Source organism: Penicillium angulare, assembly GCF_028827245.1.
Source record: "Penicillium angulare strain IBT 27051 chromosome Unknown utg000004l_segment0_segment0, whole genome shotgun sequence".
Classification (NCBI taxonomy): Eukaryota; Fungi; Ascomycota; class Eurotiomycetes; order Eurotiales; family Aspergillaceae; genus Penicillium; species Penicillium angulare.
The window spans coordinates 1,401,127-1,417,092 of record NW_026623163.1 but is presented as its reverse complement, the minus strand read 5'-3'; the positions used below and the strand labels follow the sequence as shown (position 1 = coordinate 1,417,092).

The following is a 15,966-nucleotide window of genomic DNA, read 5'->3' as shown; positions in this document are numbered from 1 at the left end:
ATAAACGGCAACTCCGAGCTCCCCGCATTCAAGTTCTTTGCTCCAACTTCACCCAACGCCACTCGGTCTCCCCCATGCCTTTGCCCAAGGCCAATAACCCACTGGCTTTTACGCCGTGGCCAGTCACTATCATTGTGACCGTGGTGTACCTGGCCCTACTAATCCCTGCCATCGTCATTCACGAAAATGTCCCGCCCGCACCCTCGACAAGCCCCAAAGGTCTGAACCTGACCGAGGCATGGTCCGATCTCAAGTCCTTGACCAGTGGCTTCCACCCCTACAATTCGCATCAAAACGATGAAGTTCGCTCATGGTTGCTCGAGCGCGTCAACGCGATCAGCCAGTCTTCCATCGCAACAGCTGAGGTGAAGACACCAGACGTTTTCGTCTTCGACGACCTCACCTCCAACTTGACCTCGATCGATGGACCAACCGGCGTGTACTTTGAGGGAAACAATATTCTTGTCTATATTCGTGGCTGGGAAGATAGTCAGGAGAACTGGTGGGAGACACCCGGGAAGTCACCTGTGGGCAAGGGTGGGGTGTTGGTGAACGCGCATTTTGATAGCGTGTCTACTGGATTCGGTGCTACGGATGATGGCGTTGGTGTCGTCACTTGTCTACAGCTGGTGCGATACTTTACGAGGCCTGAGAATGCGCCGCGACGAGGTCTAGTTGTGTTGTTTAATAATGGCGAGGAGGACTATTTGAACGGTGCACGCGCGTATAGCCAGCATCCGATGTCGAAGTTTCCGCATACGTTCGTTAATTTGGAAGGTGCTGGTGCGGGTGGTCGTGCTACTCTGTTCCGTAGTTCGGACACGGAGGTCACGGAGGCTTATGCTAAATCGAAGTATCCATTTGGGTCGGTGTTGAGTGCGAATGGATTTGAGAAGGGTCTTATCAAGAGTCAGACGGATTATGTCGTTTTTGACGGTATGTTGGGTCTGCGCGGACTCGATGTTGCCTTTTTTGAGCCCAGGGCGAGATACCACACCAACCAGGACGATGTGCAGCATACTAGCATGGGAGCGCTGTGGCATATGCTCTCTGCCGCAGTTGCCTCGACTAAATACCTCGTTTCGGACTCAACTGACCGATTTGATGGTCATGTTCGGGATGATGGTCTTGTGCCCAGTGGTACGGGTACTCGAGCTGTCTGGTTTGATCTTTTTGGGAGCACTTTTGCCGTGTTCCGACTCCATACGCTCTTCGCATTGTCCGTGACTATTCTCATTGTGGCGCCTTTGGCGCTGTTGGTGACTAGTATTGCTTTGTCGAAGGTTGACAAGATGTACCTTTTCCGCTCGTCTATGCGCGCGGAAATCGGCGACGAGAAGGTTTCTCTTCGAGGCTTACGAGGATTCTTCCGCTTTCCATTTCTGCTTGTTATCCCTACAGCTGTCACGGTTGGACTAGCGTACCTGGTGACAAAGGTCAATCCTTTCATTGTGCATAGCAGTACTTATGCCGTATGGAGTATGATGATCAGTGCCTGGGTGTTCTTGGCCTGGTTCGTGTCTTGTGTTGCTGACTTTGCTCGACCATCCGCATTCCACCGTGTATACACTTGGACCTGGATTTTTGTCCTGACCTGGGCTATGCTGGTTGTGGCTACAGTTTACGAGAACGAAGATAGCCTGGCTGGGGGATACTTTATGTTCTTCTATTTTGCTGGGGTTTTCCTGGCAACGTGGATCTCTTACCTTGAGCTGTTCTCTCTCCCTACGAAATCAGAGTATCTCGGATACTCCTTCCCCGGATCTCGACGACCTAGCGGGTTCAGTGGGGTTGGAAGCCGACCTGGTACCTCCTCTAGAGACGACCACCACGAAGATGAGAACGCCACTGAAGAAATGCCTACTGAATCTACCTCGCTGCTGCATGGTCAGCAAAGAACTACATTTGCCAATTATGTCAATGTATCTGGTGATAATGCAGATGAAGGGGATGATACCGAAGAAGAAGATCCTGATGTCTATGGACGTGAACAATCATGGAGCGCTTCGATGCCACGCTGGACCTGGGTCCTACAATTACTTGCTACAGTTCCCGTTATTCTTATGCTGATTGCTCCAATTTCACTCTTGTTGACCAGCGCCCTGCATCAGACAGGTCAAGATGGCAACCCGCAATTATTTGTGTACATTTCCATCGCTAGCTTGACAGCTGTGCTGTTCATGCCGATGCTGCCATATATACATCGCTACACCTATCACATTCCGATATTCTTACTCCTTGTATTATTTGGTACTCTCATCTACAACCTCGTTGCATTCCCGTTCTCAGACGCCAACCGCGTGAAACTTTATTTCTCACAGCAAGTCGACCTCGATCAAGGGAACTCAACCGCATACCTTACCGGTATGCCCCCATTTGTGGAAGACGTGGTCCGCAGCCTCCCCAGTGCAAACGGCCAAACACATTGTACTTGGAACGACGCTCTATCTCGTGCACAGTGCTCTTGGAATGGTCCCGAGCCTCAAGTTGTCCCTAATGATGGCACTTCCGATATCTCATCCAACCCTTCAGCCGACTGGGTCTCATTCAGCACCTCCAAGCCTAACAATATCGGCCAGTCTTCGGTGCGCTTCGAGATTTCAGGCCAGAATACTCGATCCTGCCGCATCATCATGGACGATCACCGTATCACAAACTTCAGCGTCATCGGTGGCTCCGCTCATGACAAGCGCTTCATCAAGAACTCCCGTGATGGCATCAAAGAAATCCGCCTATGGAGTCGTTCCTGGCAGAACAAATGGACTGTTGATGTTGACTTTGCTGAGCCAGAAGATGATACTTCCTTCATTGGCGAATCTACTTCAATCAAGGGGCGTGTTTCCTGTATATGGAGCGACAATAATACCCCTGGACTCATTCCTGCTCTCGATGAATTGAAGCATTATGCTCCTTCTTGGGCGGCTATTACAAAATTGAGCGATGGTTTGGTCGAAGGCTACCGCTATTTTGAGCTTTAGTGAAACTTCATCGACGGCTTTCGTGCTTTATTCGGAGTTAATCTCTAAGTTTTTGTGTCTTTTTTAGGGTGATATGTTCCCCGTCTTTATCTCGCTTTCTCTTAACCTAGGAGTGAACTGATGTGTATTTAAAATATGCCATATTCATAGCACAGTGATCCTACTTTTTCGGTTTCTGTTATGATTTCGTTTTATTTTTAGCTTTCCATGTCCGGAAACTTGACCCCGTAACTGATATGGGGTCACTGGCATAGTCCTCATCTTATCCAATTTGCGGGGAGAGCCAATTAAGTTCATTTAGGATACCATCGTAGTCATCTGCTGTATGATTCCTAGACAGAAATTCAACTTCCATACATTCATATGCATGGATTTGTATAACTAGCCAAGCCCCAAATTCTCTGCTTGGAATGTTCATGTCCGAGCTCAATCATAGAATCAAACAAATAATAAGCCCACGAAGATCAAACTCCCCCGATCCACCTAGCTTATCTATAATCTTCATTCCTCGAGACAGCCAAGAAAGCAAGCGACCAAAGCTGCCTAATATCCGATTCTGTAGAGTGAAAAGTCAGTAACAAGAACGGACTGGAGGAATAAATTAACATACCAGTCTGACCACTTAGACCCGGAGGCGCAGGCAAATCCGTCAACTGCGTAACCTGATACGTCCCATTCCGATATACCCAAGACCACATCTCCGTCGAAAGCTGCTCACTATTCTTCTCAATAGAATCCCAAAGCTCATTATAAGCAGCCTTAACATTCTCAAAGATCGAATCGTCCGTGCAAAAATCCGGCACAGCAGCCTTAATCTCCCTTCCACTCTTCTTCATCGAAAAGTTTGTCGAAACTTCACACCGTCCCATCTGCAACTCAAGTCCCTTAGCCATCATAGCTAGTTGCCAAGACCAAACAACTGTCCCATGGTATGCACCCGTAGTCCAGTTCTGGGCGTAAACGGAATTGTCCCCGAAAGCGGGATTCGATATCAACATCCCCACATCGGTCATGAGACCTGCTGGAAATTGGCGACGGATATTAGTAGCGGTTGAATTGATGAATGTTGATAATTGGGCATTGTTTGTTGTGTTTAGGAGGAAGTGGCGGAAGCAGTCGTCTGTATTCATTACTTCAACTTTGGATAGATTGTTGTATCCATCTAGAGCTAATGAGTAGAATGTTATGTCTTTGTCGATTGAGGAGGAATGGTTTGGTCCGGCGAAAGAGGAAATGTTTGCGTATGACTTTACGAGCTCTTGGGCCTTTGACTGGGACACGTTTACTTCGAAGAAATGGAGTGTTTTGTCTTCCCATATCTTGGCGTATTGGTCTGAGAGCTTGCTCCAGGATTTTTCTTTGTAGATTCCTTTTTTGGCGAGTTTGGAAATGGAGCGAAGAGCTGCGGGGACGAGTGCGGTGTTTACGTCGAAGGGGATGCGACCTCCTCCGATGCCTGGATTTGTTAGTTAACTGTCTGTGGTTGATAGTTAGAAAGGGGAAGTAAATTTACCGTATTCGCTATCTCTCCATTGACCGACAACTTGTCCTTCTTTGAGGTGAATGAGGTTTTCTCGGGTTTGATTCTTTGTAAAGGGCTCTGCTAGATGCATGATGCGCTCTGCGTTTATGAGGGCTAGTTGACCCCATGTCAGATTCTGGTTCGCTGGATTAATAGAGCCCGCCGTTGTGCTGGAGATTTTCGTTAATATTTTGAGTTAAATCAAGGGTCATTGAGGAGCTCACTTGAAGAATAGAGATACACGAGTCCTTCCGATTGGATTATCTAAGAAATATCGCTGCATCAAGATGGGTAGATAGTAGTCCGAGTCGATCTAAAATCATGTTAGTACTAGCTCACTTGTTCAATTGGGACTGTTGATAGAATACTAACCATCTTATAGTCACAACCCATAGCAGTACTGGTGATATTGCTCTGTAAGTTGGTCCAAGTCGCGTAGTCCCTGACAGTAAAAAGTCAATATAAGATTCAAAGAGGCGATACTAGCGTGAGGCGAAATCTCCAACTCACCCGATAGTCTCCTCATGACAAACACTCCCATCTGTGCGATTAACACGCTCCAACACAGCTCCAATAACAGCCTCCATAGCTGTACCATTCCCATTACTCAAAACAGGCTCCAGAAGAAGCGCAGAAATCATAGAGTCGCGCCCAAAGTAAGTCAAGAATCGCCAAGCACCCGCAAGTAATTTCTCCGAATATGACAAGAACGAAAGTGCAGTTGTCTGATCAGGCATGGTTTGAGTCAAATTCGCAGACGCCGCATTAAGAACAGCATTTGGCTTCAACGGTGAAAGCTGTGGATAGTTCATTTCTGCTGAGAACAGATACTCGCCTGTCTTGAAGGCTAATGTACGGTTGGTCACTGTCACCTTGCCACTTGAGCTGTTCCAGGGACGAAACGAAAGACTTGTCGTGGTCACATTGTCTAGCCATAATCTGTGAATTGATGCGCTGCCATCGCTGCTGGATGTGTATTCGAGGGCACTCTGGATTTCAGGGTATATGATACTGGCTCCTTCGACGAAATCACGAATTGTACGGATACTTCCTAGAATCGGCAAGGAGAGGATCGCAGAGGAGTTAAATGTTAGTATACCTTGGATTCCGACACTTGGGATCTGGGTTCCGGTAGATGAGGCATTGTAAACAGACGCTAATGGTTTACCGATAGTTGAGTTTAGTAGTTCCATAGAGAGAGTGCCATTTGGTCCGTCTTGAGGTGCAAAAAATGCACATACACCACTGTTACCAGCTGGCCATGCTACCACCAGTCGCGGGCTGATGTTAGACAGATTACTGTCTGGTAGAGGAGTAGTAATCACTGCTTGGGCAGCGACGTTGCAGTCGGAGTAGAAGTAGTTCTCGTAGGGCGGATCACTTAGAGATAATGTTGCGGGCGGATTAACACACTTTGGCGTATTGGAGCGAGTGCGTAAGTGCTTTGAAATTGTCAGTTTGTATGGGGTTGTTGGGCGTTCGGGGCTTGCGCCACTTACTACATCACCACTCGCGGGTGCGGAGAGCAGGACTCCCCCAATGAGGGATGCTAATCCCAGATGTGATTTCATGGCGAGGGACTTAGGAAGAGAATCTCGTAGTTAGATATTATTGGAGTGGACTTGAAACATTTATATTCAACTTTGAGCTAGGGACCTTCCTGAAGAAGAACGGAGAAGGTGGTTGACATTCTTAATGAAGTTCGCAGAAATGTGGGTCGTATATCCCCGTGGGGAAAATGTGGAGTGGATGACAGTTCAAGGGTTATGATATGTCCCGACCACCCTCCTATCTCCCGACGATTTGCCGTGAATTGATGTCGATCACGGATATAACTCGTGGCTACTTTCCTTACAGGCCATTCTTCCGCATAGGCATGAGATCGGCTGTTCAATTTTTATGCATCATGATCTTCTAAGTACGAGTCTTACATGCAGGAACCATGAGAGGGGTGACTTGGTACTTTTCTTCCTACACATATGTTCCGCGTACTGCACTACTTCTCTTTTCTACTTATACTTAGTCTAGAAGATATCAGAAAGAAATCGTTTGAACAGAAAATCAAATTGGTATATTGAGTGGGTCCAAAATGGACAAAGAACGAAGATCCCTCCCGGGAGCTGAATCGATAGGTATCATGTGCTTGTATGTACAGAACAGACCCAAAATAACATCTATATTCCCCGCGATTAAACCGTGCTATGCGCACTTCCAATGCCTCGTTCACAGTAAGCGTATATGTAATATTCTGTGTACCATATAGGTAGAAGTATTGGGGATGATCCGGGAATCAGAGGGCCGGGCGCGAAATCCGAAGGTAGAGAAGTAGCACGAATGAAGAAAATCTCCATTGTATTCATACTTCGAGCGACGATTGTGTTGAAGAGGTGATAAGGTTGAGGGTGAATATCACATGTCTCAATAGCAGGGACATATCTCATAAGCCGTGAATCATAAGAGGTAGAAGATGATGAAAGGTTCTCGCAAGCGGGTTCCTACCATCTTTATCCTGGTTTGTGTGGTTTCTCAGATAACCTCGAGGAGTGGCGCTCATATCTGACGAATGGGTTGGTGAAATCTATCGGATGAACGGCATGGGTATCGCTGGAGGCATCGGATGTGTTGGTTGGTGGTGAGTGTTCGAACATGGCGATTGAGATGTCGTCGGCGTCCATCCATGTTGGTGCGCGTTCGCGGTGGCCGGAAGTTGGCACGGCGTGGGTAACGTCCGAAGTGACACGGGTTGCATCGACGAAGTCGGGGAGGTCTTGGGGTCCTGAGAAGGATTCGGGTTTCCAGACATGGTTGTGGACGAGGTGGACTAGTTTACCGAGGACGGCGAACTCGAGCTTAAGCTTGATACTGTAGACTGTGCCTTTGAGCATTGTTTCCATGATGTAGTAGTTCATGAATTCGGCGACGAGTAGGCCCAGATCAAGGATGATGATTATCGTGTTGATTATGATGAGCTGCCACTGGATCTTGCGCTTGGTCCGATCTGGGTCGAGTCGAAGCATGCGCACAGTTTCCCAGATGTAGAGACCCGATATGATAAACTCTTGAATACAGAAGCCGGTCATTTGAATCTTTTCCATAATGTTGTATCCATGGACGTAAATTTCACGGGGCTCGGCCAGGTTAGTGCCAAATGTCAGGACGGTGGTTGGGATGTGTAGAATGACAGCGTTGATCATAATCATTGCTAAGACGCGCCGTAGAATCCGTTGATTGGATATAACCAGATGAAGACGCGAATATAGCACGAACGACTGTCCAGTAACCATACACCACCACCCAATAGTGAGCAAGGTAACAGAAAACCAAGTGGCGGAGGTCAAGTTGAAGAACTTCAGCAAGAAACCTAGAGAATAAGGGACCAGACCGATAGAGGACGAGATCAGTAAACTCCAGAAGTATAGGCCGTGGTACTGCGAAAAGGTGACAAAGACCAGGGTGACCAGCTCGAATGCGTTATACCAGGTAACACCAGCGAGGGTTGCGATGGTTATTTGCATACCCAGTGAGGTGCCCGTATAGCCGCCGGTGATTCCATCGCCGGCGGCAGTGCTATTCGCCATGGCTAAAGAACTTATGGTAGACGTAAACGCATACTGCGAGAAATTGGGAAGATTATAGAGGGATTTCAAGAGGGAAGAAGAGATCAGGTGAAGAGGCTGGCCTGATATGGCATATAGGTGCGAGAACGGGGCACAGAGTGGTTGCGGGGGGCTTGTCGATCGTGGGCTTTGAGTAATAAGAACGAAAGGACCAAGAAAGTGGGCCGTAGCGTAAAAGGAATGGATTAAATTAAATTAAAAAAAATGAAAGAAAAAAGAAAAGAAAAACCACTTTCTTCGCACGGAGGATCCATCTGGTCTACGGAATAGCAAATGAACGGTCGGAAATCGTCCGGGGGGTCTTTTTTCGCTGAGGGCGCAGGATTCGATCCCTGCGCCAACCCAACGCGATCCATGCTATTCTTGGGTCTTGGGGTCGTATTTGTTGCTCGTATTTTACTCAAAGTTGAATCTGCAAGTATGTTTTCCCTTCTAATTTGTGGTATTATCGTACAAGGTCCGGTACTGAAGTTCATTACCAGATCGACTGCGTCCACGTATATCGCGTCCATACTATACTCCGGGGAAATATCTCAAATCTCTCCTGTTTCCGATGTCTCAAACGTCGCCGAACCACGAGTCAGTGGGTCAGGGGAGAGAAAGGTAAATTATGACAATTACCCGATTGTCTTAGAAAATGTCATAGGCCATGGAGTATGGGGCATAAACGGATTACTATAAAGTTTAGAACCATTGTACAGTATCGAGTCATGGTCACCCAGTTCAAGGCCCTATTCAACCCCAGGTCAATTTGTTCGGTGACTTCATACCTATAGATTACCTGTATGTGCGCCCCCGAATCAGGGCATGTATGCGCGTGAATGGATGAAGTAGGGAACCTCCGCCCCATTGAATCCTGAGCAGCCCAACCACCGTTTAGCGCAAGGATCCGGGTGGGGCTTGAGCGCCTCGTCCATGCGGTCGGGACTCGCTCTCTCCCCGTGGAGTTTAAGCGAAATGGGCAACTTAAGGTTATCCTATTTCCCGTTCTTTCATCGTGGGAGAAGTGGAACAAAGACGGTAGGTATGGACGGAGCCCGCCGTACGAAAAAGGAAAAACCTATGATATGCCAGTTTAACAGGTCCACGGTTAAGGTGCCAGTGTCAGTGCTAGTTGGGATGTCAAAAAGCTGGAGAAAAGCGGTCTGCCCCACATAGCACCTGGTACAAATCATATTCGTGATTCCAAATTAACAAGGATCTCTATGGTTACTCCAAAAAGCTACCGTGCCTACAGTAGGTATTATATTAACTATATTGAGATGCCTGAGGCTCTTCTGAGCCGCCTGATCCGATCCATCTCATGCTTCACAAGTACCGTACAAGGTACATCCTCCGCCTCCTCGCAGCCCGCATTGGCCTCCACTGGAGCTCCCCCAGCTTCTCCAGTGGGGAGCAGGGCACGGTCTTTGTCACTCGTCACAAGCATGGTAATTGATCCTGTGCCCCAGTCTGAAACCTGAAAGACGGACACAAGAATAAAAAAGCCATCTATGTCAATTTCAATTCTTTGTTTTCTACTTTATATACAGGTAAACTTTCAAGGTCAGACTGTTGAATCTATTAATCGGCGAAGATCGGAGAGCAAAAACTATCGTAGAAACCTAAATACTAAACGCCTCGCTTAAATGCCGAACGGGACACTCCGTAAGGAGTAAATGGTAATAATAAAAAGAAGAAAAAGAAAAAGAAAAAGGCTCAAAAACAATAGAAAGGCCCAGACTGGGAGAGGAGCGTTACCCGCAATAATTTACCACGCCGGGGCGACGCCGTAGCGGAGTGGGTGCCCGTCATTCCCCGACACACCGACCCATATACAATCTAGTACGAAGTAAACCAGGGCATAATCGCCACCGCAATTCATGTCCAAGCTCAAATATTCTCCGAAATGAGCATCGAGACAGAAAACTCCGTGGAGTACGAACACATCGCTATTTCCAGTAACATTATGTCCTGAAACAGCCTTGGAATAGTCCAGCTGGGGTCCAGTCCACCGCATGACGATCACGATCATGATCATAGCTTTTGCGGGCCGGGCCAAGGCTGTAAGTGCGAGGATGAAGACGAAGACAAAAAAATGTCCACATCATAATGAGATCAAACAACAACCCCACGCCAAGAATAATGGCCACCCTCGCCATGCTTCTATTTCGGTATTTCAGTTTTCGGAGCCAAGAGATAGATCATCGTTATGATGTAGTCTGAGCCTAACATTGTCCAGCCATAGGCATACAGAACGATCTCTTTCGATTGATCTTCACTGTATCGTCGCTGCCTGCTCATACACATAGCTGTATGTAAGGCCAACCAGCTACTCGACTCCAACCCGTAAAAGACAAAGACAAAGTAGCGGTAGACTTGGCTTCGTTGTAACTGCACTTCGTATGCAGGGCCCCTACCTAGTGTCCCTGTTCTTGTGTAGCTTCAGCTGCGTCCTCTCGATCGACGCTTCCTCCCGTGGCAGACACGACACGGTCCACTTCGCCGCGGCACTCGGGCATCGCACTGCGCATCTCACGGGCCAACACATCCCGGAACCCGGCGAAAGCCTCCCGTTTCCCCTTTAAATCTTGGTTTCCGCGTTGAACTAGCTCGACGAATTCACGGGTGTAGATATCTGGGTTGCGAGCTGAGTCTACGTAGTCGATTATTTCGGGTGGGAGTTGGACGCCGGAGAGCGGTGGGTTGGAGGGGTCTGTGTTGGTCTCTGTCTGGGAGGGATCGGTCTCTTGGGTATGTGTTGAGAGGGTGGAGAGGCCGATTGTGAGGTTTTTGCTAGGGGGTGATCGTTAGTTTGGTTTCTCTCTCTCTCTTTTTCTTTAGTGAAGGGGGGATTGGGGGGCTTGGATACATTTTGCGCACTAGTTCTTGTTGTGTTTCTGGACCTAGGTAGCCGTGGACGGCGGATTGGATTTCAAAGAGGTGTTGGATTACATCTTTGAGGTCGTCTGTTTTCGCGATTAGTGCCGGTTTGGGGTGGTGATTATATAATGCGCATACCATCAACTGTCTTTAGTGTCACTGGAGCCATTTTGATCAATTAATGGTCTGTAATTGTCTTGATGCGCGCGATGAAGTTTCACCGTGGAGAGATCGATGTTGGAGAAGGCGGTGAGTAGTCGATCTGAGATGATCGCGATAAGAACAATCTTGATAAGGATATTTTTATTATTCCTGTTCACTTTATGAAGTATGCTTGCTATTATATATGATAATGATTAAAGTTGAGAAGATGATGAGTTATTAAACACTTCGATTCACTTTATAAGGCAGACGCAGAATATAATAGCCTGCTAGGAGCAATCCAGATAGTCCGGTCATGTCCAATATGTCACTATCTCTATATGCATCACTTCCGAAAATAATACCTTCTCGCGGCCCAAGGACACGCCCATATAGGGTCAACACGCTAAAAACCACACTAAAAGCACATCTATCGACATATCTTTACAGTTCCCGTGTACGCAGCTTCGGGTATTTAGCGACCTCAATCTCTGTCTCCATTTCGATCCCAGAAAGACTAGGAAATCGCTTGCTGAAGTTGGCCTCCCAATCCTCACCCTGTGGACTAATTGGCGTGCGATCTTGGCTAGTACCTGTTCCTGGCCGGGATGTATCTTGTCCGCCTACGCGGAGATTCTTCGGCTTAGGCGGAGCAGGCGGACGCGATGCGGCGGGTCGAGCCGCTGAAGAGGCAGTAGCCTGTGGGATTCCTGCAGGGGCACTAGCTCCATCCCGGCGATCTGGAGGAGCCATAGCGACAGCTTCACGACCACCATAAATAGGAAATCCACCCGTGGTGGAGGTTTGCACACCACCTTGCTTCGCCTGCAAAGCAGTGGTGTCGGTGTATTTTCCGTAGCCAGTTGCAGTCTTATTAGGCACAGGCGGTTTCTTAGTCTCGCCAAGCAATGTCTGTACTCGATTCTGTATGACTCGAGAACGTGGTCCATCGCCACCAGCTCGTCCGCCTCCTTCTTCCGCTGCCCGGCGTCGGAATTCAGCTGCCGCACTGGCCACTCGCTTCTCCTCCTGGGAGAGTCGGCGGCGCTCTAGCTCACGGCGCATCTCTGGAGAGATGTCCTCGCGTTCTACATCATCCAAGGGGTCATCGTGATAAGGCGAGAAGTCTTCAGTAGGGGAATCCAGGCTCTCCGAACCGATGACTTGTTGTTGGGAAATGGTCTCCTCGACAGATGGAGTTGTAGCTTGCTTATCCGGGTTACTGCTTTCAAAGCGGCGGAATGCTTCCCCAAATCGGCCTGCCAACAAGGTTTTGCCTCCAGAGAATGACAGCGTAGACAAGCTGCTGCGTTTGCTGTGCTTAGCTCCACTGCTGGAGCGTTTCTCCCGCTTTCGGTTGCTTTCTTCCTCTTCCTTGGCTCGTAAATAATCCATATCCGAAGAGATGTTGGCCTGTTCATAATCTCGGTCTATATCTGTGCGAACAGAGCGAAGTGGTGCTCCACCCTCGTATCGCGAAAGATCCAAAGATGAACGTGAAGGCTCAGAGTCCTGTGGCAACTCATAGCGAGATGAGGGTTGAACAGAGATAGGACGAGCTTTAGCAACTGCGGACCTCGAGCGTACTGCATGCTCATTTACATCCAGCGTACTGGGTCGTCGCAGTGTCTCCATGGAAGCTCGTGCGGAGTTGGAGTGGTGAGAAATCCGATCAGATGACAACCGGGGGCTCGGCACTGGCCTCAAATTCGATGAAGGAGGTGATGGTGCCTTCTTCTGCTCCTCTTGTGCCCACGGCTGGCTTGAAGGTCGCTCCTCATCTGAGGCCGGGAATCGGTAAATTGGCTGACTCGACAGTTTCTGCTCCGGAATGCGAGGAGTCTGAGCAGGAGAAGTCATTGTTCCCGTTGAAACCATTGCAGGCCGCGTGGGGGCTGGCTGATACAACGGGGCTGATTGACGAGCAGAACGCTCTTGAGAAACGGGTGTTCGAACAGGCGACGCTTGTAAGTGCCGATTCGGGGCTGGCTTCTGTCGTTCAGGCGATGCCCGTTTCGCGAATGCATCATCTGCCAAGGCGTTGGTGAGTCTCTGAGAAAGATCATCTTCCTCTGGTTTTGTTTCGTTGGCACTTGGCTCAAAGTCAAACCTGTCCCCTTTTTCATGCAGTATGTCGAACTGTTCCAATGACGGGAAGCGCTTCTCTGCCTCCTTCTTCCGAGCCGCACCATCTAAGGATGCAAATGGGTCTGACGACGTACTGGGCGAGCCACGGTAAGGGGAAGGACTTTCTTTGGAAGAATCGTGCTGGGAATTTTGTGGCCTTCCAGGGCGCCCTCGTCGCATGGGTGCAATCTCGGGAATAATTTGCGTTTCTTGCATAGGAGGCGAGAACTTAGCACCGACTGCAGGGGCCTCTACCGGAGTGGGAGGCAGTTCCTGATACTTGCGTGCTTCGGAAGCAGAACGATTAGAGTAAATCTAGACGGGTTAGCTTTTTGATCGTCAATACTCTCGGGGTTGTAGTACGAACATCTCGAATAGGAACCTCTTTTCCTTGCATCTTGCACGCTTCCTGTACTACTTGATAAATATTCGGACGTTTCGAAGGGAGCTCCTTCAGCATAGATGCTGTTACAGTTAGTAAAAGGTACTGGTTTGAAACTTGCGGGAATTGATTGCATATGTTTCGACTCACCGATCAACATCTTCAGCCGATCTGAAAACTGTGGATAAGAGGGGAATTTGAAACTGGCATTGAGAATGGCCATCTGTCCCACTTCCTCAAATGGAGTTGTATAGTAACATAATTTGTACAATAGCACACCCAAAGCCCAGATATCGCTCTTCTCATCAATGGGGTGCTTGCGATAGACGTCAATCATCTCCGGACTTCGGTATTGAAGAGTTGTATGTCTCTGTACATCGTCCTCGATAAGTCGACCCTCCGCAGCAGAGGTAGCGGCAGGGCGAGGTGGAGCTGTTGATCCAAAGTCGCATAGTTTATAAACGGATGAGCCTCCCGTCCGCGAAATCAAAACGTTTTCCACTTTCAGGTCGCGATGCAACAGGGGCGGCTTGAGATAATGCATGCAGGCTACACCCTCGGCCACGTCTGAGAAGATCTTGATGATCTCCGGCTCTGTCAATCGGTTTTGCAACCGGGTATTCATGAAGTCTATCAAACCGCCACCCCCGCAGTATTCCATGACTAAGAACACTTCGTAACCACCTCCACGCAGCTGGGAGGCATGCGAATCAATGTATTTCACAATGTGCCGATGACCCTTGAGCTTCTTCATGGTCTCTACCTCGGTCCGCATGCTGGCCAGAGCGGACTTGTCAGGTACAGCGACCCGTTTCAGGACTGCGGTCTCTGAGCCATTGATCGCCTGCGGCAACCGCACCACATAGACATGAGCAAAACCTCCCTCCGACAAGTATTTCTCTATCACAACGCGATGCCCGCCTACTTGGACTTTAGTCCCGGGGAGGAAAGTCCCTGGGGGAGCTGAAGCGGCGGCGACTGGATTGTACGCGGCGAATTGGCGAGACTGACCAGCATGGCCGTGATGGGGCTGGGGTGATGATTGGAAGGAGGACATGGCTGTTCGTATCGTAGGAGGAGGAGATGCCCTTGAAGGGCAGGAGAGTTGATGGCGGACGTTTCGAACTATCGATGCGGCATAAGAGAATGGGGGATGGATGCCTGGGATGGGGCCAAGGAGGACGGTGGAGTAGAAAAGAAGGGCAGTGCCTGACTACCGCGAGCAAGAAGGAAAGTCCAAAATAAAAAACCACAGAGCCTCCAACGTTTGACGGAGTGATTATGCAGACACAATGCAGAGAAGGGAATGATGGAAAGTCGGGGAATACGATCCAATCATCGGGCGCGGGTCACGTTGTGGTTCCTGTTTCCTGCTGGTGCACGTTTGGCTTCCCCAACTACGTATGTGGTGGCATATACGATACTCTGTTTGATCTGCTTCATGGTCTTGGTTTTTTGGCCTAAATAATTTTTTCGGACGATCCCTGAGCGACCATGTTCATTATATCTAACTGTATAAAGGCTTCCTTTATGACTTTTTTGACGTCGTGACCCCAAGCTGTCTTGATCAGGGTCCCCACCGCCTGCCCAGATCATGGGACATATACGAAGTATACACGGAGGAAATATGTGCACACATGAATAAATAGGACTATAGGTAAGTTCAAACGCAAGACTACGTTACATATATGTAGAATGCAAACTATGTTTAGCAAGGCTCGGTTGGAAACCGTGTCGTCTTTGCGGTCAACTTTGCGGTCAAGCGGGCGAGGGACGATAGTTCATATAGTGAGTGGGTCCACCATGCCGAAGTCCAAATTGCGAGGAACGGAAGGATCATGAAACTGGCTTAGCATGAATGACTACAGGCAGCACCCAATATGAAGCTGGCGGTTGATGTAGTGCTAAGTATAGGTATCTTGCAGTGGTAGACCATACACAGGTGAGTAGCCACCACGCCGTCATGTCATGCGTAACATATCAAGACTTTTACCCCTCCCCCTAGATAGAACTTCGCCCCCAAGAGTTTGGGGGTTGTCGCCCGCAAGAATTAGACCCCACATCAATGCTCGTATCTCCGAGGCACAGCAAATGATTCTGCATGCTCAAAATAGATGCCTGGATACGAAGCATGGGACAGAAGAGTGTACCAGCGGGGTGAGATATGAGAAATTCTTATGGAACGATCCCTCGGACCCCAGCACAGAGCAGGGAGTGACTCGAAGTAAACTTGTGAGCCTGTGTTAAACTAGTCTCAACTGGTAGTTAAGAGTGAAAGTGGCGCCGAAATGGCCGAACTTATCTGCCTGAGGCTCGCAGATCCTGCTGAGGTAATAC

General features: G+C 48.7%; 5 protein-coding genes across 5 annotated transcripts; 1 reads left to right on the top strand and 4 right to left on the bottom strand.

Annotated features, from left to right (window-relative positions):
- Positions 1–74: 74 nt before the first annotated feature.
- Positions 75–2,978, top strand: N7478_004466 (M28 family metallopeptidase; the record flags this gene model as incomplete). The annotated part of the gene is made up of 1 exon (XM_056920680.1): positions 75–2,978. One exon carries the CDS (start codon positions 75–77, stop codon positions 2,976–2,978), a length of 2,904 nt encoding a protein of 967 aa, XP_056778717.1.
- A 488-nt stretch (positions 2,979–3,466) lies between these two features.
- N7478_004465 (uncharacterized protein) lies at positions 3,467–6,071 on the bottom strand (the record flags this gene model as incomplete). The annotated part of the gene is made up of 7 exons (XM_056920679.1): positions 3,467–3,534; positions 3,589–4,434; positions 4,492–4,670; positions 4,725–4,813; positions 4,873–4,942; positions 5,011–5,942; positions 6,000–6,071. 7 exons carry the CDS (start codon positions 6,069–6,071, stop codon positions 3,467–3,469), a joined length of 2,256 nt encoding a protein of 751 aa, XP_056778716.1.
- Positions 6,072–7,004: 933 nt separating this feature from the next.
- N7478_004464 (uncharacterized protein) lies at positions 7,005–8,078 on the bottom strand (the record flags this gene model as incomplete). The annotated part of the gene is made up of 1 exon (XM_056920678.1): positions 7,005–8,078. One exon carries the CDS (start codon positions 8,076–8,078, stop codon positions 7,005–7,007), a length of 1,074 nt encoding a protein of 357 aa, XP_056778715.1.
- A 2,438-nt stretch (positions 8,079–10,516) lies between these two features.
- Positions 10,517–11,148, bottom strand: nut2 (mediator complex subunit NUT2; the record flags this gene model as incomplete). Its single annotated transcript, XM_056920677.1, has 3 exons — positions 10,517–10,892; positions 10,969–11,065; positions 11,118–11,148. 3 exons carry the CDS (start codon positions 11,146–11,148, stop codon positions 10,517–10,519), a joined length of 504 nt encoding a protein of 167 aa, XP_056778714.1.
- Positions 11,149–11,564: 416 nt separating this feature from the next.
- Positions 11,565–14,686, bottom strand: N7478_004462 (putative serine/threonine protein kinase; the record flags this gene model as incomplete). The annotated part of the gene is made up of 3 exons (XM_056920676.1): positions 11,565–13,562; positions 13,615–13,712; positions 13,780–14,686. The coding sequence occupies 3 exons, from the start codon at positions 14,684–14,686 to the stop codon at positions 11,565–11,567; spliced, it is 3,003 nt and encodes a 1,000-aa protein (XP_056778713.1).
- Positions 14,687–15,966: the final 1,280 nt, after the last annotated feature.